Genomic DNA, 25,073 nt, shown 5'->3' on the forward strand with positions numbered 1-25,073 from the left:
TTTGTGTGTCTGCTTGCCTATGTGTGGGTGTGTGGGTGTGTTTATGTGTGTGTGTGTGTCGTGTGAGTGTGTGCGTGCGCGTATGCGTGTTTATGTGTGTGTGCGTGTGTGTGCATGTGCATGTGTACTTTGTGTGCATGTGTGTGTGTGTGTGTGTGTGTGTGTGTTTGTGTGTGTGTTTGTTTATGTCAGCCAGAGATGCCTGTGATTGCAATGCCTCGTTTTTGCTTTTTCATTTTTAAGTGGGTGGCGCTATACCTCAAATGAGTGGATATGGGATGGGTTGAAGTTAGTCATCCTAGGCCCTACGGTTCTTGCTTCGCTAGCGCAGCAGTCATAATAATGTGACGAAATACAAGATAAAAGTGACTTAAAGAGGAAATCCGGTGAGTTTTCACAATGACCACTATTTGTCGAGGTCACAGAGTACTGTCGGTATGAAAAAAAAAAGAAAACAAACGGTTTAACCTAGCTCGAGTTAGCTCAAGGCAGCTAACGCAGCCAGGCATGAGCTACCATGTACTGTACATGCCCCCAGAGTGTAGCGCTGCAGCTGCCTTGCTACATTACCTGCTGGCTGTAGCAACTCAAGCTAGGTAAAACAGATTGTGTTCATTGTTTTGGTGACTTCGACAAATGGAGATCTATGTGAAAACTTGCCGGATTTCTCCTTTAACTAAAAGCTCTCATAAAAAGGTATGTTTTCAGGTCTTTTTTTTAGTTAAAGATGTTTACAGAATTTGTCTGTTTGATATACAGAGGCAGGGTATTCCATCTTCACAATAGCTGGGCTTTGTAGCAGATTAATGATGAGCAATGTGGTTGGTTCCACATCAATGAATAGGTCACAGATAGTAAAGTTCTGAAAAGAAATTGGGGGGAATTTATGTATTTATATATGTATATATGTTATGTTACACACACACTACCGTTCAAAAGTTTGGAGACACTTAGAAATTTCCATTCCACTCCATTAGGCTATAGACAGAGTACCAGCTGAGATCATTTGCATTGTTTTTTTACTCAAGGCAGCAGTTTTCAGATTACATTATGTGCTTATATAATTACAAAAGGGCTCTCCAATGTTTTCTCAGTTAGCCTTTTAAAGTGATATCAGATTAGTAAACAGAATGTGCCTTTGCAACATTGGATGAATGGTTGCTGATAATGGGAAATGTAGATATTGCATTAAATCAGCCATTTTTTTCTACAGTCGAGGACCCTTTTGCAATTATGTAAGCACATAATGTAATCTGAAAACTGCTGTCCTGTTTAAAAAAACAATGCTGATGATCTCAGCTGATATTCTCTCTATAATGGAGTGGAATGGACATTTCTAAGTGTCTCCAAATTTTGACTGGTAGTTTACATACATATAGTACATGCATATAGGTCAAACACAACATTCATACACCCATACACTCATTTATTATTCCTTAAGAGGTGGGTTCTTTGGATGTCCTACTTAACTTATAGACTGAATGATATCACTTACATTCAAAGAGGTGTCTGATGACGTCCCAAACAAGGTTAGCTGTTGCCTCAGTCACACCTGCTCCTGTTTCAAAAGCTGTGCTGGAAAGCAAAATAAGACAAATAGTTCAATCTTGAAGCCTATGATAAGCAACACTGATGAATAAACATCTGGGGCCGTATTCACAAAGCCTTTTATCTTACCACTAGGAGTACTCCTAAATCGCACTAAAAGATTTTAGCTGGGAGTTTTCTCTTAAAAGTTATTCACAAAGCCTTTCAGACCTACTCTTAGTAAGGAAAAATGACAACTCCTAAACTAAGAGTGAGTCTTCGTTGCTATGGATGACGTCATTACTCATGCACGAGCTTGACTGAAGTGACCACCTTGATTGGCTGATGATTGTAACGCGGGAATGATTCCAAACACCTCCCTTACGATGATGAGTGACAGGTGACAGGTCTGAGAATGCGTGCACTAGTAGTGCGAAGGACGGAAGATGAATAACTGAATAAAAAGGCCTAGCCTAAATGAATAAAGAGTAAGACAAAACAAATAGCCTAGTAGCCTAATGAAACATAGGCCTACGGATTGATGCAGTAGGCTAGGCTATCTTTGCAACATTATTAAATTAATCTGTCAGTATTCGCCACTTAGGAGCTACTTTTAGCCTTAAAATTCTTTGTGAATACGGCCCCTGGTGATTAACGTGGATAAATAATTTATGAACGTTTTGTAGAAAATCATACCTATATGCAGCTTCAAGTTTCTCTCGACCAACTATCTTGCCAATCATCTCCATGGCCTCGTTATATATTTTCATCGTGTCGAAGACCCAATTAGCCTCCACACCTGATGAGAGCACACAGAACATATACTCTATAGTGTGTGTGGAGTTTTGTCTGATTCACACATTGAGACAGTAGAACAAGACGTGCACTGGACATGTACACACACACACACACACAAACACATGCATATGCATGCACACACAAAACACACACACACAAACACATGCATATGCATGCACACACACATACAAGCACAAACACACACACAAACAAACAAACAAACACACAGATATGCACAGACACACAAATGTAATATGGGACTCTATGAACTCACTGATGACAAGTACTGCCAGAAAGAATGAGATGAATAGTAGCTTGGTCATGACGAGACTCTTGTACCAGGTAAACTTTTGACAAACAAGCATGGCAAATAATCAATCACAGATGCACACGCACACACACACACAACACACACACTGGAACACACACTTCACATTGGAAACAATGCTCTCACTTATCAATCAACATATCAAGTGCATGAAGAAAATCCAGAAGTACAGTACTGTATATGTATCTGTACGTATGTGTTTGTGTGTGTGTTTGTGTGTATGTATAAACACAGGCATAGTTACTTGTGAAATGAATGAACAGCTTTTTGAAGTCCCTTAGAGCTTTGGTGAGTATCTGAGTTAAGTCTGCAGCAGCGTCTTCCTCTGAACAGCGTGGAGGATGTGAGCTTTACTCAGCGTGTGCGGTCAGACAGCAGTAGACCCAGAGGGTGAAGTGCAGTCATACCACGGGGCAGGTTGGTTGTTGATCCAGAGGCCAGCGGCTAAATCAATAATTCAATATTAGCAGAGCATTATTGTTAGCTGCGGGGACCAATCACCAAAAGTACAAAGACATGACAGTGTCTATACACTCTGCTGTTATCATGTCTTATTTTTTGCCACACGAGTCTATGGTAGCCCCTAAAAGATCATACAGTAATTTCTTGTGTATTAGCCGCATTGTGTATAAACCGCTGTTTTATGCATGTTAAAAAAACAAAAGCATATTAATACGGCCCCCGTATATTAACCTCATAGCTGAAGAAATTTTGCAAAATAAATGTAGAAACCGTGTTAGACCAATAGGTCAGAGGGTCACAGGTTCATACTATTGTATAGAACTTTGTCTAATACCAAAAGCCTGACCAGGCTATGGACACTTAAGGCCGGTGTCTGTTTGCCACCAAGAGGGTCATACTGCCCTGTTGCTCGGCGACATCTGAGGCCTCAGTGATAACATGGGCCGAAGGAGATAGTGCGTTGTTCTGTTCGGGACAGTTTTTTTCCATCTGGTCAGAGCCAGTTTTGTGCAATGGCTGGCACCTGCCACGTTAGCATGATTTGCGTTCGTATGTTTTAGTATAACAGGCTTTGTCTCAGGTTTTGACTTTGAGACGAATCGAGGAAGCGACTCGGGGAGCATCTTCTGTCAGGACGCTCAGCAGCCCGCTTCTAATAACAACCACGACTGTTAGACTCAGCTTTACTGTTCGAGACTTAGCCTGTGTTGACCCCGCCTCCCTGCGATCCGGGTTCCCGGAAGTGGCACCTGATGAAATATCTTGCTTCTCCATTTATAATCTTTGTTTAAGGCCTGAGAGTCCGTGGGTTCCACTGATTTTAGAACAGCTAGGGGGCGTTGTTAGACACAACGCACAGCGAGAACCTACGGACTCAAGTGGCTTATTGCTTTTCTAAAATGGTTACTACACATATCTGGCAAGATTTCATAAAGTAAAAAAATAAATATTAAATCACTGATAGTGTTGCTTATTGTAACAAAGTTGCTTATAAGAACAATAGGTTTTAGCCTTTTTATAGTCAGTGGTTTCAGCACGTCATGAGATGTCCATGAGAACCTTATCCTATAGCAACTGTCTGAAGAGATTCGGCAGTTCCGCTTCATCCCTTAAAGGTGTACAGAATGTTGGAAAATGAACGTTCTAAAGAATATCTGGGTTCATTGAATTCAACATAGAATTTTAGAAACTTGAATTGTTGCGGAACGGAATCTTATGTTCGAATGCTCAAAACCCACACCTTTAAGGGTTAAGTACTGAAATCAATCGATAGACAGGTAAAGATCCGGGATGGTAAAGTTCAGTTGCAACCCTAACAGGGCGCCTGCTGGTTTAGGGTCTGCAGTTAAATCAATATCGACACACACACACTGGCTTAAAGGTTGTATCAGCGATAGCGGGGATACGTCACTTTTGTTGATGTTCAAACAAAACAGAGAGCTAGCTCGTTACTCCCTCCCCCTCCCTCCCGTGCAATGGAAACTCTCCTAAACGCTCATCTCGTCGGTTATTGGTTGAAACACTTTATTTTGCCTTTGAGTGGTTGCCGAACCCTGGTTGGTAGCAGATCTCGGAGCCTAAGTTGCCTACAGAGACGTTTTTTTTGACGGCCTGCTTAGGGGGCAGGCAGCTAGCAACCTTTTTTGGGCCTGAAATCAACCTTTAAGAGACAGCCACAATTTACTATTTACATGACACAACTTAATTCTAATCTAACCAAACATGCCTTTCATGCTACAATTTCTAGAGAGAAAAAAATCCACAGCAGAAATTGTGAGGCAACAACACATTTTATTAGAAAGACCTAAATGGGCAAACACTTATTTACATATTTATCTAGGTGTAACAGAAGACAGTCATTATCAGTCATTTGAAGGTGGACAAAGTTCATATTATTGTTAGGGTCCCTTCACCAAACAGGACAGATGCTTCTATGTTTGGTACTATAACTAGATGTACCGCAAAGCGGTATAAACTGTGATCTCCACTCAGTCCTGCACATTCTCTCCACAAAAATAAATTACGCTTGTCAATTTGTCTCCATTTCCTACTCCAGCCTCTACCATTCATATGCATGTTTTTGTGTGTGTGCCTGTGTGTGTGTGTGTGTGTGTGTGTGTGTGAGTGCCTGTACAGTATGTGTGTGCATGTGTGCATGTGTACTGTGTGTGTGTGTGTGTGTGTGTGTGTGTATGTGTGTGTGTTGTGTGTGTGTGTGTGTGTGTGTGTGTCTTTATCTGTGTATTTGTTTATGTGTGCGTGCGTGCGTTTGTGGGTGTGTGTGCAGTGCACGAGTGTGTGTGTTTATGTATGTGTATGTGTGTAGCAGATATGGCCCCCCATGAACGGAATTCCATGAAACTTGGCATGCATTCAGAGGGTAACATAATGACCCTACTCTTCACATTTTGTGTAGTTTTGAACATGTCAGCCAGAGATGCCTGTGATTACAATGCCTCTTTTTTGCTTTTTCATTTTTAAGTAGGTGGCGCTATACCTCAAATAAGTGGATATGGGATGGGTTGAAGTTAGTCATCCTAAGCCCTACGGTTCTTGCTTCGCTAGCGCGGTGGTGGTCATAATAATGTGAAGAAATACAAGATAAAAGTGAGTTAAAGAAGAAATCCGGTGAGTTTTCACATAGATCTCTATTTCTCGAGGTCAACGAGTACTGTCAGTATAAAAGAAAAAAGAAAACAATCGGTTTTACCTAACTCGAGTTAGCCAGGCATGAGCTACCATGTACATGCGCCCAGCACTGCAGCTGCCTGGCTACATTGGCTGCTGTACGGTGTTCATTTTAGGACATCCTCAGACTCAGGTGTCAGACTCAGAAAAACATTGGTCATCTTCAGACAAAACTGCCTCAGCGTCAGAAAAACCAGACTCAGATGTCAGACTCGGAAAAACATCTGTCATCTTCAGACAAAACTGCCTCAGCTTCAGAAAAACCTCTGTCATCTTCAGACAAAACTGCCTCAGCGTCAGAAAAACCAGACTCAGATGTCAGACTCGGAAAAACATCTGTCATCCTCAGATAAAACTGCTTCAAACCAAACTGCCTCAGAAAAACATCTCTAAGGAATCAGGTCTCAGAAAAAATGCTGTCAGAAAAAGTGTCAGGTCTGGTATTACATCATGACATAGCACATTTGTCTTTATGGGGGTTTGGGAATAATGATGTGATGATAATGATGCAGGTTTCTTACAGGTAGGTAGTGTACAACTGGGAAACGGTTAGCAAAAGTAAGAAATAATGGTCCAGGTGTCGTTCTGGACTTTCGTGGTGGAAAAATGTTTAACCCACTTTTCCCTAGCTCATTGAATGTACCGTAGTCCTACGAAAAACAAATTATTTTGCTGTATGTAGTACGTAGCTTACTCCGGTATGTGCCTTACAGCAGCTGCTAATGTTACTAGCAAAGTGAGGTTAGCTAAGTTACATACATGGATTTCCTACAATGTGTATACCATTGGATCACTTTCTACCTTTACTTATAATTTCTACATCTAACCAAGCACCAAATATAACATGCCAGTGACAGAATGAATGTATTAAGCATAATAATAAACTCACCGTTCTGTATCTGTCGTCTTCTTCTGTCCCCACAATAACTTTTCATTTGAGACTTTTTCGTCTGACTCTGACTTTTTTTTTTTCTGATAGCGTTTTTCTGAGACCTGATTTTCTGAGACCTGACTCCCACTTTTTCTGACAGCGATTTTTCTGAGACCTGACTCCTTAGAGATGTTTTTCTGAGGCAGTTTGGTTTGAAGCAGCTTTATCTGAGGATGACAGAGGTTTTTTCTTACGCTGAGGCAGTTTTGTCTGAAGATGACAGAAGTTTTTCTGAAGCTGAGGCAGTTTTGTCTGAAGATGACAGATGTTTTCTGAGTCTGACACCCGAGTCTGGTTTTTCTGACGTTGAGGCAGGTTTATCTGAAGATGACAGAGGTTTTTCTGACGCTGATGCAGTTTTGTCTGAAGATGACAGAGTTTTTTCTGACTCAAGCTAGGTAAAACAGATTGTGTTCATTGTTTTTTTCCTACAGTACTCTAGCCTTCACGCTGCTGGGCAGCCTGGATTCCGTGAACTTTGTTTTCACCTCAACGAAGGAGTCAATCACAGAACGGAGGAGGGACAGCAAGACGATGACGACATACCGAAGCGGTTATGAGCTACGTACAGACGCATTTGATAGACATTCACAGCGCCCAATAAACGGCTCTGGGCATTCGTAAACCATGTTTCAAATATGAGAAAATGTACATGTAGTTTCCAGACCCCATCTCAATGAGATGAGGTTTGGCTTTAGCCAGGCTAACAGTACTTGGTGACCTCGAGAAATGGAGATCTATGTGAAAACTTGCTGGATTTCTCCTTTAACTAAAATCTCTCATATACAGGTATGTTTTCAGGTCTTTTTTTTTATTTAATTAAAGATGTTTACAGAATTTGTCTGTTTGATGTACAGAGGCAGGGTATTCCATCTTCACAATAGCTGGGCTTTGTAGCAGATTAATGATGAGCAATGTGGTTGGTTGCTGATCCACAGGCCAGCGGGCAAATCAATATTAGCAGAGCATTATGGTTAGCTGCGGGGACCAATCACCAAAAGTACAAAGACATGACAGTGTCTATACACTCTGCTGTTATCATGTGTTATTTTCTGCCACAAGAGTCTATGGTAGCCCTTGAAAGGTCATACAGTAATTTCCTGTGTTTAGGTGGCATTGTGTATAAATCAACAGTGTTAATGCAAGTAAAAAAAACAAAACCATATTAATACCATATTAACTGCCCCTGTGTATTAAGGTGGATTGAGTGTCTTTAAAACATATTCATCAAGCTTTCTAATTTTCTAATTTACCACCTACTTTTGTTTTACTTATTTTATTGCATGGTATGTGGATATGTTGCTGATTGGACTCAATTCAACACACATTTAAACTAAATCATTTAGTTTCTTATGGTCAATTCAAATTAGTAACAAACCTCCCTGTCCCAGTCTGTAACTGTTTTACCTGATTGTCTGCATTTTTATCTATTCTTATTTATTTGATCTATTTTTATGGCTGTGATTTCAGTGGTTGCTGTTATTATATTATTGTTTTATGTTGTATCTCGGCTACATTGAAAATGAGGGCTGCCCTCAATTGTACACCCGCGAAGGAAAATAAAGGTTTGAAATTAAATTAAATGGATCATAAATGGCCACAGCAACAAAGAGGAATTACTAAAGTGTTGTTAATCAGATCATAAACAGCCACAGCAACAAAGAGGAATGACTGAAGTATTTATGATATTGCAATGTTAATATGTTGCTGATCAGATCATAAACGGCCACAGCAACGAAGAGGAATGACCGAAAAGTACATGTTGCTGATTGGATCATAAACGTCCACAGCAACACGTCTGACGTGCATCATGTGAAGGCAAAGTTTAGAACATTACTTTTCACAGAGCAAAGCACACTGGTGGCGTCTGACACAAATCGATGCCAAAGTTTAGGAAATCATTCTATCTCTTGGGCATCAAATCCATAGACGCGAATGTTGTCGCCAGTGGGCGTTGGCCTTTAGTCTGAAGGTCATTTATGCCATGCTTCAGACAAAATATGTGAATGCAAAATTACCGGTATGCATTGTACTCAACATGAACCAAGTGGAAATCTAATGGTACCAGCTCAAAACACATGTGTGAACTCTTCTCCAAATCTAACCCTCTGACCTACTGGTCTAACTTTAAGGATTACTCACAAGAAAACTACTATCAAAATTTCCCAACTATTAGCCGCGGTTTACACATTGATTTTGCAAAATGTCTTCAGCTATGAGGTTAACAACAAACTATGATCTGATAAGTAAACTGATGTTTTAACTGAAACATACTTAATAACAACTTAAAGGTGCCATGTGTAAGAATTGAGGTAAAAATATCCAAAAAAATGAGCTACACGCGATCAAAAAAAGAATGAGAAGAAATAAATAAGATGATGTCATTAAAAAATGACAAGGTATAGTGCTGCAGAGAGATCAACCTAAATTAGCATGCTAAATTACTAGCCACAGCCCGACAGGTGTCATATAATACCAGTTTCGACCATGGGGAGGCGGTATATCGCGGGCAATGATAACCCGCCAACCAAACTGCAATACACTGTCTTGGTTGTTACTCTAGGGTAGACCAACTCACTTCTGTGACACTCATGACACATTTCCAATTTTATTTGGCAAGATCGTTTAATTCATTGCATCACCATTTTGACAATAAATCCTTCACAATTTAACCCCAACAACATCTTGACATGTATGCTGTATGAATGCATGTATGCTGTGTGAATGCATGTATGCTGTGTGAATGCATGTATGCTGTATGAATGCATGTATGCTGTGTGAATGCATGTATGCTGTGTGAATGCATGTATGCTGTGTGAATGCATGTATGCTGTGTGAATGCATGGATGAATCTCCCGACCACTCTTCCTCCTTTCCCTTTTCAACTTCTGTGTGAGATCTTCTCAGCAGCAAGCACGCCACGGGCGTCTGAAAAGTAGCATTCCCCACACGGTGACATATGATTGACGTGCAAATTTGCGATAGAAAACTGTGTTTAAATGGTGTATTTAGCTGTCAGAATTTCAACATTTTTTACGGGGGAGGAACCCTCGAACCCCCGTCAATATCATAGCAGGTAGCAGCATGACTGTTTTCGTCTTGATTGGACGAACTGCAAATGTTGTGTAAATAACATGCTTCCGTCTGCCTGCAGCACATCCAGAGCTTTGTGAAGCAGACGTGACTGAGCAGATACGATGTCCCTGTGACAGAGTCCACCAACACCCTCATATGGTCTTTCATGGTTTCCACCCTGAGTCTGGGGGCCCTGTTTGGAACAATGACCTGCGTGAGCCTCTCATCGAAATACGGACGGTCAGAAGACGTGCCTCCCCTCCATAAATGATATACAGTCTTTTGGGCCCTCTGCCTTCTGCCTTGAAGTTGGGTGGGGGCCCAAAAGACCATAAAGCACCATACACACCTGCACACATTTGCAAAGATGTGGAGATAATTTTACAGTACCATATTTTCTGGACTATAAGTCACACTTTTTTTCATATTTTGACTGGTCCTGCGACTCAGGTGCAACATATATACATTTATATATATGTTTTTTTTTCCTCTTCATGACACATTTTTTGACTGGCGCGACTTATACTCCGGTGCGACTTATAGTCCGGAAAATACTGTAATTATCCACTGAAGTGCTGCTCATACTACATGACTGTACTGTCTCTCTCTAATAATAACTCCTGCAGGAAGACCTGTCTGCAGATTAATAATGTGGTGGCCATCCTTGCTGCCATGATAATAATCCTGAGCCGAATGGTGAAATCCTTTGAGATGATCCTCCTATCCTCTATATGGATACAATGCAGGTATGTGTAGTCATATGTGAGCAATTACATGATGCTTTACATTGCTTTGTCTTATCATTTTCATTCTGTCTTCCTGTTTCTGTCTTTATGTTCTGCTTCATGTTCCTCTCTTTTTCTAAGATGGTTTGGCATTGTAAAGTCTCCCCTGATCTCGTTCCCTGTATGAACTTCATCCATCAATGATTGTTTTTAGGTCTGGGGATAAATTTGCACCTGATGTACTTGGGAGAAATCGCTCCTAAGAGGATGCGTGGCTTTCTCGCCTTGACGAGTTCCGTCTATCAGTGCTGGAAAACTATTGGGTCAGGAGATCGGCCTCAAGTGAGTCTCTAGCTGCTGTCAGCCATTAACACAAGATACTTTGGAAAATAAATTACCCACTGGGTTTAAAAAACCCACTGTTGTTTTGAACAGTACAGTGCATTCAGTGCAAGTACACTTTGGTATAGTGTATATATGTGCAAAGCAAAGCACTGGTATGAATTTGTCTGCCAAACTGAAGCTATCAATAGTGGAGCATAACACTTGTATTGCATTCATTGTGTCTACACTTGAGATAAATAAGTTTGGTTTTTCTTTTATCACAGACACATATATTGGTAGATGTTTTTTCTTTACCTTGACATGTTTCGATGTATACTTCCGTCTTCATCAGAAGGTCACACGGTGGAGTAGTGTGACACGTGTTTATCAGCTGATGTTGTTACGGAGGTGTAATCCACCTGTCAGTTTTTTGACGGGGGCCTCGGAATCCTTTGCCTTGGGCCTCAAAGTGTCCAGGTCCGCCCCTGTACATGACAGCACTTGCAGATGTTTATGTATTTATGTCAAGTTTAAACATACAGTATGCAAATACAAAACACCTTTTAAGTTTTTATGACTTGTTTTCCCTCTTATTTATAATAAAGTAAGTGTTTCCATTACCATTGCCTTGTGGCTGTTTTGTGCCATCCAAGGACTATTTTAATTTCAACAATCCAACAGCAGTAAAACAAAAGTAGTATAGATAAGCTTGATGAATATATTTTAAAGACACTCAATTCACCTTAACAAGTAAACTGATGTTCTAACTAAAACATACTCAGCAACAACTCAATGGTAAGAGCATGACAACAGTGTTATATGTAATAACACATCTTGGTATAGTACAGGTTTTCCACATCAATTCAGGGATCAACCACCTTTCAGAAAATAATTGGGTTTGTCAGCAGGGATGTAGTGGTAAAATAAGAGATGGGTAAACTATGAATTCTGTGAGGGTGACTGCCATGCGGAATCAGCATTTTGAAAAAGGCATTCAGAAAATTGATGAGGGTGGAGGCTAATGTACATTGACCAATGTTTATAACGATATCAGTGGTATTAAATGGTTCCTAGAGTGTAAATATGAATGTGAGTGTGTGAATGTGGATAAACAGTGCGATTTTCGATTGATAAAAGTAGCTATTTTGAGAGGTGGATGGCTAAAAGTCGAATGAAAAATTAGCTTAGGTGGATAAACTCCTGAGATTTCAGAGACGGATAAAATGTGTTCACTTGTGTTTAGCCTCCACTACATCCCTGTTTGTCAGGTAAGATGCTATATCACAGTTTAGTGTCACAAGGTCATCAAGTCATGATTCCAAATAGGTGGTTTAGTGGCAAACCAAAGACAACCTAGAGGAAATTGTAAACCTGTTAGAAGAACAGCCCGGGGGCTTCAATCTCCAAACTAAACAAAACCAAAGGGCTCTCCTGTACACTTCATCCGTCTTTTTGTATGTAAATGAGTGTGTGTGTGTGTGTGTATATGTGTGCTTCTCTCTCTCTTTCTCTCTCTCAACCCTTCGCTCCACACCACCACCTGCAGGCCGATTTGTGTACAGTCAGTAAATGTACAAATAAATGAATTTATTGTATGGCCTCCCATGAATGGAATTCAAAACTTGGCATGCATTCAGAAGGTGTCATAGTGATCCTACAGGTCAAATTACGTGCAGTTCTTGACACAACAAAGGATACCAGAGGCATCACAGAGGACCAGAGAAATCCTGAAAGCAGACACGAGAAATCATTATTTAGATTATGTATAATAATATATTAATATTATAAGCAGGCACACTGCTGGGGCAGTCGTGGCCTACTGGTTAGCGCTTCGGACTGGTTACCGGAGGGTTGCCGGTTCGAACCCCGACCAGTAGGCACGGCTGAAGTGCCCTTGAGCAACGCACCTAACCCCTCACTGCTCCCCGAGCGCCGCTGTTGTTGCAGGCAGCTCACTGCGTCGGGATTAGTGTGTGCTTCACCTCACTGTGTGCGGAGTGTGTTTCACTAATTCACGGATTGGGATAAATGCAGGGATCAAAAGAGTATATATACTTATACATACTGTGCGTACCATCAAGGCTACTCAGAAACAAGACAGAGAACTTCCCCTGTGTGTGGCAAGTTGGCCTACATTTTCCCAACTCTGCACAGTATCCTATTAAATGCATGACAGTAGGCTATTTACATTTACATCCTGCAGGCGCCCCTGATTATAAGAAACTGAAGTAACTACAAGTCCCACCTTCCGATCAATGTGGGAAGACTTGGCTGCATTAGTCTACTGGTCACACACTAATACACCTACTCCACAATATTCAAACCCAAAGCCAGGGCAGACTCACCATATGCTCTGATTTGGTAGTAACTCTAGGCTTTGCTGATGATGGAGTCTATGAGCTTGGTTGCTGCATGCCTCACATTGGTGGCCATTTCAGCTGTCGATCTGAGACAGAAATGAGACACAATTTAGAATTTAACATTGTGGAGCTACACCACATTTTAACCATTGCATTATATTATAACTTACTTTACAACAAATTGAAATAACTTGGGCTAAGTCAGAATTTGTATCTTTTTTTCAGTATTACAGAAACATGTGGATGAGTACTATAAGTCATAACCTACTTTAGTACAGAAAGTAGCTGTTCTTCTCCAACTGCCTTGCCAATCTCCTCCATGGCCTGATCATACAGAAACCACAGGTCGCTAATAATGGGGTTCGCTTGTCTTGGAGCACGGACACCCTTTGCACCTTTAGAGAGTAGACAGGAGTTAAAATGGCCGCACAGAACACTACTACCACCACCACACCGGGTTCCATTTAAAGGCACACTATGCAGGTTTTTTAGCTTAATATGCAAGTTTTTTAACTTAATTTACCTTCATTTAACAGCTTCAGAGTCATTGGAATGGTTATATGACTTTTTTCGGGTTGAATGGTGGCCGTCTCACTTCCCCTAGCGCCTGTGAGCGGAAAAACCACCCTTGCAACTGTGGGCCGGCGGGCCGATGGCCTCAGTGTCAGGAAGTATAACAAGTGTAACAAATTGCTTTACTGCATTCAAATACACATACACGCCAGACACCCGCTAGAAAAAGGTAGCGATGGAGTTTCTCAGACATTCGTCATGACAGAGCCAGCGAAAAAGAAGCAAAAACTGAGAAAACAGTAAGGAAACTGCCAATACTGCATAGTTTACCTTTAAAGGGGTTCAGCTCTCCACTCCCCAAACATAACCACTATGGGACCAAGATAACCTGGAAATCCAGACCCTGGAAGTCTAGAAAGATTAAGGGTCTGGTCATGACTAATGTAATAGCCCAACTCAGCACCAGGGGCGGCACCAAGCATGCATTTGAAAATCTCACTGCACGCAATTGGGTGACACTGCGACCAATGTTTACTGAATGATTCTGGACTTCGACGCAATTGGATAACACTACGACCGATGTTTACTGACTGATTCCGTACTTTCTGAAGTTGCAGCGCTGTCGTCCTCTGTTTAGCTCACCTATATCAGATAGACTGATGTGATTGGTGCCCCACGATACAAGAGACATAAGTAATGAGCATCATTACTCCATAGGGGGATTCAACGTCATGTAGCCGCGTGCAGCCATCTTAAGCTGACTGCATAACGTGATTATTTCGAGATTCTGATACGTTTTCAACCATGACGTATGCACAATTCTGGGTTGAAAACGTATCAGAATCTCGAAATAATCACGTTATGCAGTCAGTTTAAGTCGAATCCCCCATTGCCAGAGTGACTCGCTGAGCAAATTCAAATTGTGCTCCCGTGAGAACTCTGGATTTCCAGGGTAGGACCAAGTTCCAAAAGTGTAAAATCATTCAGTGTCTACACTTTGTGGTTATTACATGTTGCAATTGCTTAATCGCATGGATGTAAAGTTCCATGATGTATTCAAGTCTTTTCAGAATCCGCCTTCATGCAATCGGGTAAACATACAAACAGACACTGTGTGCATTCACACATCACTTGTGGCTAAACAGGCAGACAGTGCTTGTTTTCACTGAGAAACATCATCACTGTTAGGCATCTGAGAAGAGAGCTTCTGCTTACTAAAGGCTAGAGCGGCCAGGAGGAGGGTGATAAGTGGAAGCTTCCTCATGGTGATGCCAGGATACCTGGAAGGTAACATTTCATCAAGCAAAACGTCAGATTTTCAGAGAACTTCAGAGATTCACAACTATAAAGACGGAACAGTAACTAATCATTAATAATAATTTAATAATAAATATTATAATTAAATACTAAATCACTGATAGTGTTGGCTTATTGTAAAAAACAAAAAATGCTTTTAAGAATAGGTTTTAGTCCTTTTTTTTATAGACTATGGTTTCAGCACGTCATGAGATGTCCGTGAGAATCTTACCTTGGAAACTGTCTGAAGAGATTCAGCAGCTCAGGAGCTCTTGTTCAGCTTTATGTACTGAAATCAGTCAAGTCACTTTTATTTATATAGCACATTTTTGTATGTACAGAGCCCAACCCAAAGCGTCGATAGGAAGATCGACCCTGGATGGTAAAGTTCAGTTGCAACCCTAACAGGACGCCTGCTGGTTTAGGGTCAGCAGTCAAATCAATACCCACGCAAACAGAATGTATTAAACAGCTGCTGGCTTAAGACAGCCACAATTTACTACTTTCAGAACTTATCATTCTAATCTAGCCAAACACGCCTTTTTTAATGCTGCAATTTCTAGTGCTAAAAAAAAAAAAAAACACGGCATGCATAGCAGATATCTTGAGGCAACAACACATTTTATAGACCCTTTCAACAATAAAAACAAAAACAATGCTTGAACGTTCTATTTGGGCCCCAATCTACTTCCTCTGCATTAAGATAACATATGGAATGTTAAAAAGGAAGTCTTGTGGGGCCAACTATGATGCTGATAATGGAACTCTCTTGAAAGGGTCCATACTGAAAGACCTAAATGGGCAAACACTTATTTACATATTTATAGGTGTAACACAAGCCAGTCATTACCAGTCATTTGAAGGTGGACAAAGTTCATATTATTGTTAGTGTTAGGACATGCTTCTGTTTGGTACTGCAAGTTGTTTGGTTTAAAGTTACATAAAAAACATTTGTTATTACAGCAGTCTGTGAGCAAATATAGACCCATGCCCTCATTTCGCAATGTTAGAGAGTAAAACCAAATTCCAGCACGTGGATTATCAATTTGGAGGACTTTGATAGGCTGACTCTAATCTGAGTACCCAGAAGCTTGCATCATGCTGAACGGGTTAATCACTACGCTACCACTAACCTGACTCTCGCCAGATGAATTTTGTTCCGCCTAGCTCCACTCATCCATCTGGGATCGATCCATTGGAGTGGTGCTTCAGAAGGCCGGTCCTTATCAAAAAATCCTTATATATCCTAAAAAAAAATCCTATATCCGCATATGATGGATAAGCCACTTGTCCGTCATCTATTGACGTGCTACTTCAACCACTCACATCGAAGCCAACCCGTGACGCTGAGAACAGTCTCACAGTCGCTTCTACGCTCACGCCACATCTATGAAACTCCGCCCTGCGTCCTGATTGGCTCTACCATACAATCTGGTGTCGAAATCACTCTCAACGGAACCGATCCCAGATGGATGTGAGTGGAGCTAGGCGGAATGAAATTCATCTGGCAAGTCAGGTTACGCTACCACAGTCCTGCCTAGACAAAGTACTGCAAGGGGCACATTAAAGAATGAGCAAAAACAATATGCTTAAGTATAAGTATAGTCTTTTGATCCCTTGAGGGAAATTTGGTCTTTGCATTTATCCCAATCTGTGAATTAGTGAAACACACTCAGCACACAGTGAGGTGAAGCACACACTAATCCCGGCACAGTGAGCTACCTGCTTCATGTTGGCTTACAGCAGTGGTTCTCAAACTTTTTCTTTCATTCCCCACTTTGATCAAGGGGGCATTCTCGAGCCCCACCTGTCCCTCATCGCTCTAAGAAAGTGGTAGGTCAAGCTTAAAATTGTCAAATTTATTGAAATAATGACAAGTTCTAAATATATCCTCTTCAACAGAGTTAAAATCAGCTGGTACTGCAGATATAATAATAAATAAATACATAACACACATATTTCTGTTTTCCAGCAACATATTAGGAAGCATAGGCCATTTTACAGCATTGTACAATATATTCAATGAAATACCAACATGCTGCATTAAATGGATCCATAATCCAGTCATACTGAGCACTGCTGGTTGGGAAATATTTTTGAAATAAACTTTGCAGGGATGTGATGTAGGCCTACTGTTTAATACATGGGATCACAAGAGTGGCTCCCGAATCAGAACTTTTTTTGGTGAATGCAGTAGGCCTAATCTTTTTTGCTAGGTGAGGTAGGTGCTTGTCTTTGCCTTGTAACTGGACATTTAACTGAAATATCGCTAAGATAGGTCAGCTTCGTCAAGAAATGTTCATTAGTGAACGTGCTTGCAGATTCAAACATGCGCTCTTCCTCCAAGAACAGGCGACTCCGAGCTCAAACACGCACGACAGCACTTTACCTCGGGAAAGCCACCTTGCCTCGCTGTGAAACAGTACAGCTACCATCTCTTTGCAAAGTGCGGAGAATAGACGCGCTTTTAAGGGCCGGGTTTTGATGAAATTCACCACTCACAACAATTTCATGTAGGTCGGGACTAAGCTGCCTTCACCAGGCCGCTACAGCACTACACTCTGAGGACATGTATGTGAGCCCCCATGTTCATCATGCCCCCAGAGTAGAGCGCTGTAGCTGCCTGGCTGCTTAAGTTGATGGAACTAGCAACTCGAGCTAGGTAAGACCAATTGTTTACCTCGAAAAACAGAGATCTTTGTGGAAAATCGCAGGATTTCTCCTTTGAGTTTGGGGGCAAACCAGGTGAAAAGCTGTGTTATTAGTCTACTTCTGTATGAGCCTCAAGTGTCTTCCTCTTCTGGGATGGAATAAGGGAAATGAGAGGCACTCCATCACTTTAGATTACAGACAGAAAAGTGCTGAGTCATCTTAGCTCTGTAACTGAAAAAAGCACCGAATCATCCTGGATCTCAGATTCTGTGCTGATCCATCTTGGAGCGAAGATTGATAAGAATGAAACAATCTTAGATCTCAGATTAAGAAGTGTTCTATCATTTTAGATCACAGATTTCTTTCAGCTTCCCATTTTTATTTAACAACACTGACACAATTTTCTTCAAACATCATTAACACCTTTATTTTAGATCATAGCATCATAAATTAAAAAAAGTGCGTAAAAAATTTGAACAAGTTAGGAAATTTCTGTAGACAACTATATACAGACAACATTTTCAAATTTGTGCTAGAACAGCAGGTAAGTTATCACTCAAAATTTAAATGTGTGCACCTGTACATTTCCGACCTGACTACTGGTAAAGCAAAACATGAAGTTCTGGACTGTCAGAAGAGGTCACCCATTCAAGCAAGCAACAACATACTTCCCAACATGGCTCACTCCTTACAGACTAAGGAGATCTGCTGACATTGAGGGTCAGGGAGGCTACGTTTGGGGTTTTGTGTCTATTCTGTAGTCCTTGATGCCACTTTAGGATTCAACAACATCTCAACAAGATCGAGGCCAACGATGGAATAGGGCTCCGCTGCTGTGCTGGTAAAACACAAAGGAGGACAGAGAAATGGCTGTTCTGAGGATGCTGTATTTAACACTTCAAGGGTTCCTACTGTATTTCTGTTATGAACAATCACTAGGACAAAAAAAAACAAACAAACAAAAAACAACAATCATAAAATTATTTTAGGGGAGGTGAATTTGTGATGTTTTGTTCCACTCTGGGTGCCTAAGAACCTCTATAAACTTGTCACAGCAGCCATAAAGAAAACCAAAGAAAATAAAAAGAAAATCTAGAAAAGCATTTTTTTCTCTATACAGGATCAAAGCAGGCTCTACTTATGAACTGGGTCTACTTCACTGGTAAGAGTTGGTTGTCTTCAAGTAGCACCTACATAGATTTAAGTCACTCGAAACAGCAAGGTGTTCAGTAGAAAGAAACATCACATCTTCCCTGCATTTCAATAGTTCTGCAGTAAAAAATATAGCTGCTCCAACAAACGTCAAAGAGTGACGAGACCGTTTGTTTGCTGTGTGATAAAGCTGCATTTCCAACGAGTCCCTGTTTGAGACTGTTAACCTGGCCTGTCCAAAGACATTGTGGGTACAACCCGACGAACCCGATGAGGGACTGCAGAGGGTTCTTTTGTCAGTTTTACCCACACTGCCCAGAGGGTTGCGCTTCAGCAAAAGACATGAGATCACAACACAGTACTCTCTTAGGCTCAGAAGAGTCAAGCATATATATAACCTGCTCATGACAGGAGGCAACGAGTCCTAGGAGAGGAGAGAGAGTAGAAGGAACTCTCTTAATAAGTGAAAGGGAAGATCAAGGGGCTAAGTTGTGAGTTTTCAGAGGTGAAGAGTACAGTGGCAAGAATGGTTCAGTCGTGAGTATGAAGAATTGAGGGAAGTGGGACAAAATCCAGATGTTATTTTCACATGAATGGGTCATTTGCCATGGGGTCTTCTTCAGCACGAACAACAAAATCTCATCACCTTCATGATGATTAGACCTCCCCCTAAAGAGATCATGACCGCTGGGAGCGACCGGGCCTTTTAGTCCCTGATGCATATCATTGTTCCCTGGTTTGTTCCCTCTTTTTTTTTTTTAAAGCATCTTGTTGGTGCAAGTGTGGCTCTGTAACAGGCAAATGTGGATAACCCTGCATCAAGCTCCCTGCCCATACCACACCTCCCCTCCCCTTCCCAGCCTCTGAAGTAGATAGAGCTCACACCACTTATGCTGGACCGCTTAACATGTCTGCTTTTTTTTTTTTTTTTTTTTTTTTTTTACTACAGGGCAAACCTACACCTGAATCCAGAGCATTTACCACCCTACACCCTAATGGAGCAGCATAACTTCCACCTTGACGCAACTCAATTCCTGTCTTTCCTTGTCCTCCACCCACTTTTTCTTCTTTTTTTTCTTCTCTCTTTGTTAGCGCCTCCTGGCCTCATTGCTGGCTAGCGCCCTCTTCAGTTGAGGAAGCGCCGGCAGCGCCTAGCACCGCAGTTGCAGTGCAGCTTGCTGTTGGCGTCCTCCTTGGGGAACTTGTAGTCGTATGTGAGCTCCTCGCCGCGGAGGACCTTCCGCAGAGCGAAGATGACTATATGCTTCAGACCGTCTACGCTGATGACGCGCGAGTAACAGTTGGGGTCGCACGAGTGGTTGATGAATCGTGCTGCCGCGTTGCCATGCATCGTGGCATCCACAACGTCAAAGTCGTCGATTCGGAACATGTAACAGCCAATGCCCTGCGAGAAACAGAAACAAGGGGATAATTTAGGACTTGAAAGTAATTGTGGTGAATAATTACTTAATATTAATCTTAGACTGGCAAACATTTCATGACACATGGATACATTATATCAAGGTAACATCCTTTGTCCTGTATACCTGACAGCCCCTTGAACCACTACATTAGCATTTGATTGGGGGAGGGGAGGGTGTCTGTTTTAAACCAAGAAGGGCCACATGGCAATTAAATTATTAATAATTTTAATCGTAAAATTATTGCTATCAGACTTAAATAATAAAGGGAGAGCAGAAAATGCAGACTGACTTTTAAAGCTGCAGTTGGCAAGTCTGACAGAACGAGGGGACTTAGCAAAATTTTTGATTTATGTCGTTTTGTCGGAGCATAGTGTCGGTTTCAGTAAATATGATCAAAAAAAATCTTGCCATCTGCAGCTTTAAAGGCGAAATCAGGGATTCTGAGAAAAAAACAGTTGGTGATGTCTGAGCTCAACAACAACAGAAACATGTATAGTCCTTCCTATGTTCATGAAGCAATGTCTCAATCAAAAATTAAGTGTTACTTGATTTCACGAGTGGTGCAGGCACTCCATTTACAAAGCTAATAGGACACACAACACCACCTAGAAATTAGCTTTTTATTTTTGTATTATATTTTTATCGCCTTAGAATCAAGGACCACACACACAAACAAAAGAGGAAATGCAGCATTTGTAGAAAAGATACACAATGACTGACAAGTCAGTTTTCAAGGTTCCTTCTTTCTTGCACAAACCTTTCTGTCATAGTGCTTTTCCCGCTTGTCTGTGAGAACGGATCGGATGACATTCCCGGCATACTCGATCACCATCTCACCCGCCTCAATGTTCCTTTTGCAGAACAGACCACGCCCATGGATGGGAGATCTAACAAAATAATAGAGAACCAGAGAGATCAGTTACGAACTGTCACGACCAGTTAGAAACAGTTATGAACAGTGCATTTTCATCTGAATTTGAAAATAATAGCCTACACAGTCAAGGTAGGCTATTACAGTGTTCTTCAGATGAATAATAATAAACAATAATGAAAATAAAAACACTTTTCTTTGCTGAAAAGGACTCAGACCCTTAGTTGATAACTTACCTGTAGACCCCCACAGCTTCCTTGGAGGTTCTCTTCAAGTGCCTGAACCTCATGGCCACAGGAAGCTCGCTGTTGGTGGCGCGCCTGCAGGACGACAAAGTGCCTCAGTGAAACCAGCACTACATTCAGAACTTTCAAATCATTCAGAACTTTCAAATCATTTAGAACTTTCAAATAATTCAGAACTTCATTACAACCTGGGTAATGGGTGACAATGTTTTCCTACAGCCAGCTCATAAAAATCTCTTTTCATATAAAAAAAAAAAAAAAAAAAAAAGAGTGGAACTACAAAACCTACTACACAATGCCTGTTTCCCTTGCAATCTTAGATTTAGAAGGGCCATAGACCTTCATCAGGGTACCTTCATATAAGAAGAGCATCAATATCAACATCAATAGCTCAAAAGGCAAAATATTAGTCACTTAGTCACTAAAAAGTAACCTAACCAAGAGGAGACATGGAATGTGTGGAGCTGGAGGGCAGCGACAGAGGCCACAAGATCAGCTTGTTTGTTTGTTTAATTTAAGCCCATTTCCGCAACTCAGGCTATTTAATGGCCAGAGCATTGTGTGTTATAGAAACTTAAATATGTTTCTTAAAATCTATGCTAATAAGATATTCTACAACCTTCAAAAGGTGGGACCTTACTAAAAACATCAGCTATAGAATTTTGATGATAAAATTGTTGTCTTTTGGTTTTCAAGGCAGGGCAACAGATCAAAATATGTCTCACTGACAGGGGCGTTTTGCAAAAATTGGCATAATGGAGGATCTTCACCACTCAATAGAAAGCTATGAGTGAATCTTGAATGTCCACAAGATCAGTACTGATGCACAGTACAAAACTATGTGGAAAGCATGTGGACAAAGGAGAGATTCTCTCACAAGGGGTCTGATGGAAAGGTTAAACTCCAACCTGGTGGATTTGAGTGGGAGGTCGTCCTCCTCTTCATCTAGAGCCGTGTACTCTGGGAGCTTTCGGTGCTGAGACGCCAGGAAGTCAAACATGTCGAAGGTGGACTTCCTGCAGAAGACACAGCCATGCATATGATAGACAGATGTGAGTGTTTAGAGCCTAGGAATTAAACATTCAAATGCCCCTTACCCTGTGTACACTTTTGTCTTATATTTCTTTTCATCAAACTAAACTGTTCCTTTATATAACAGATAGTCATAAACGACAAGCTTTAGATGGGAGACAGAAGGAATGAAACATTCAATCTTAGATTGAGACTAGTAGTCAATTTCTTTTCCGCCAAAACACAGATTGCTTTCACCGCTCAAAGGCAACTGTCCTCAGGCGTCTGCCGCAGCCTTTTCTGCCGCGTCTTAACTCCCATTTGATTGGGAGCTGAACAGAGAGGTTGTCAGCAGAATACAAAACATCACTGCTCAAAAACACTGCACTGCTGATGATGGTTCTTGGTGACCATCATGTAGAATGCACAGTGTTCATAAAACAAGTTCAGTTTTAATCACTAAACTTGAAAATATTTTGAGACACATTTTCCCCCCCTAGCTCTGAAGCATTGAAGTTCTCAATGGGAGTTTGTTGCATATAGCTGTACTGTACTCTGTCTGCAGCCTGAAGACTATGTGGAATCTGTTTGTAGACAGTCAGACTAGACTAGTTGTTCATTTCCCAATCATCCGGTTGAGTTAAGCAGCAGGTCAGTTTCTTAAATTTCCCCTTGGGGATCGATCATATGTATGTTATGTATTGTCTGTCTGTCTGTCTTTTTCTATCTATCTATCTATCTATCTATCTATCTATCTATCCTATCCATCTAGTCGCTTTGCTAGCCCTCACCGCTGGTAGATCTCGGCCCGAGCGCAGCCGCTGGGGTTGATGGGTAGTTCCTCCTCGGGCTTCTCCTGTGGGTGGAATCGGAAGCGGTACCCGCTGCACTTGGAGGCGCCCTGCAGCTGCTCCAGCAGGTAGAGCACGGCGTTGTGCACCACGCCAAGCAGCTGGGCGCCGCTGAGCACACTCACGGGCAGCTGCCGCATCCCGCAGCCGATCCGCGCCTCCTGGACGCCCTCCAACACCGCACGCCACGCCACTGCGCAAGGGTAATTATGGGGAGAGAGAAAGGAGGAGGAGGAGGAGGAGGAGACAACAGGAGCAGAGGCAGACAGAATGGGGGGCCAGAGAGAGAGAGAAGGAAAAAAAATGGAAAGAGATAGAAGGGGAGGGAAAGAAAGCAGGGGGAGAGGCATGGAGACGAGGAGGGAGAGAAAGAGGGAGCATGAGAGAGAAAGAGAAATGGACACAGAGGGAAAAAAAAAAAAAAAAAGAGAGAATTGTTATAACCCAAAATGGTTGGGTTTTCTGAAGACTTTTGTAAATTGATGTTTGGTGTCTCTCAATGGGGTAGCTCTTGATAAGCTCTCGATAGGGTAGAATACTTTCCATTTTTGTGACTTTGCCATTCATTATGTCATTGTCTGCAAGCTTGATGTCGACTTTATATGTATATATTTCTTCTTCTGTATGGGACTCATGTGTTTTAGCGCCTCCCTCTGGCGAAGCATAAACACTCAGCCACTGGATTCTACACAGCTGCTATTTATTCCAGTCTGATGATTGTGTATCTGTAAAACATTGTAAACACCTAGAGGTCGAAACACGTTGTCTGTGCTTGTTTGCCCACAATATAAACTTGCATTTATGTGAAGACTGAGTGCTTTGTTTTTTTTTTTTTTTTTTTTTTTTTAAATCCTGGGTGTGACCTGTACCTGCACCACACTAAAGAGCACCTGCTGTTGGACAAGCTAGTGAAGCCTAGTAGCACTTATTTCCCTTTCTACAGACTATGGTTATAAAACAGTTTGTGTTTGAGCTTGAAAATAGTTTGAGAGCTTTGGTTTGCAGACCCACCTTCTATACTGTCAGCCTCCACCTTGAAGCCGTCGTCGCTGGTGATGACGAAGCTCAAACGAGGCTGGTCCTTCATCGGTGACTCGGTGGGTGACCGCTTAGGGGGCGAAGACTCCTCATCGGAACTCAACCCTGTCAAGACCATCAGAAGGAAGAAGATGCTACATTTCTTCTACTGCTTAGATAATTGTAGAAAGTTCTAGAAGGTTATGGACCCGTAACACACCTGAGTAGGGACCCCAGTCAGATAGGTCACCGTCTCGAGCACTAACCCAAACATGGGTTTTTGCCGGGACTCCACCGTTAGCTTCTTTGGGGACAGTTGGTCGGTCATCTTTAGCCGTCTCCCTGGGAAGTATTGGGACAGATTTTAGGGAATTGAAAAACACCAAAGCAGTGATGGTATAACACTAGGTATGTTTAGATGGACATTTTTATTCCGATTAAAATATTCGGAATAACAGCTCAATCGGAAGAGAATACACATATAAACACCTTGATCGGAATAAAACCGCCGATCCGATCAGAATTTCAATCGGAATGAAAAAGGTGGTGTATTCTGTTCCTATTCCGATTGACCAGTCATGTATATGGTCAATCTTCTCAAGGTAAAGTAAGCAAGAACGGCTATTCCGATCAAAGATTCTAAAGCGCTTGAGAGCACCTGATTGAAATAGAATGTACGCCATGTAAACAGACGGCACAATTTTTTCAATTGGAATATATTTTCTCTGTGTGCAATAATGTTATGTAATATTATGATTCACTGGAAGTGGGTTAGACCAGTTAGCCTATAGATAGCCTATAGCGAAAAGGGAGCTATAGGCTA

General features: G+C 41.5%; 1 protein-coding gene and 1 long non-coding RNA gene across 2 annotated transcripts in view; both read right to left on the minus strand.

Annotated features, from left to right (window-relative positions):
* Positions 1–119: 119 nt before the first annotated feature.
* LOC125284952 lies at positions 120–12,301 on the minus strand. Its single transcript, XR_007191967.1, has 6 exons — positions 11,174–12,301; positions 2,898–3,097; positions 2,600–2,672; positions 2,224–2,326; positions 1,496–1,575; positions 120–862 (listed from the first exon to the last, which is right to left on the minus strand). It is a non-coding gene; the product is annotated as an uncharacterized LOC125284952 (long non-coding RNA).
* Positions 12,302–18,079: 5,778 nt separating this feature from the next.
* The window catches only part of LOC125285644 (histone-lysine N-methyltransferase 2A-like), a 45,869-nt gene continuing 38,875 nt past the window's right edge, over positions 18,080–25,073 (minus strand). The window contains 7 exon segments of the mRNA XM_048230174.1: positions 18,080–20,236; positions 21,013–21,142; positions 21,363–21,446; positions 22,280–22,387; positions 23,174–23,426; positions 24,245–24,376; positions 24,471–24,592. Of these exon segments, the coding sequence (XP_048086131.1) occupies positions 19,958–20,236; positions 21,013–21,142; positions 21,363–21,446; positions 22,280–22,387; positions 23,174–23,426; positions 24,245–24,376; positions 24,471–24,592 (1,108 nt within the window). The 3' untranslated portion in view covers positions 18,080–19,957.

This window comes from Alosa alosa, chromosome 20 (genome assembly GCF_017589495.1).
Source record: "Alosa alosa isolate M-15738 ecotype Scorff River chromosome 20, AALO_Geno_1.1, whole genome shotgun sequence".
In the NCBI taxonomy this organism is placed as follows: Eukaryota; Metazoa; Chordata; class Actinopteri; order Clupeiformes; family Clupeidae; genus Alosa; species Alosa alosa.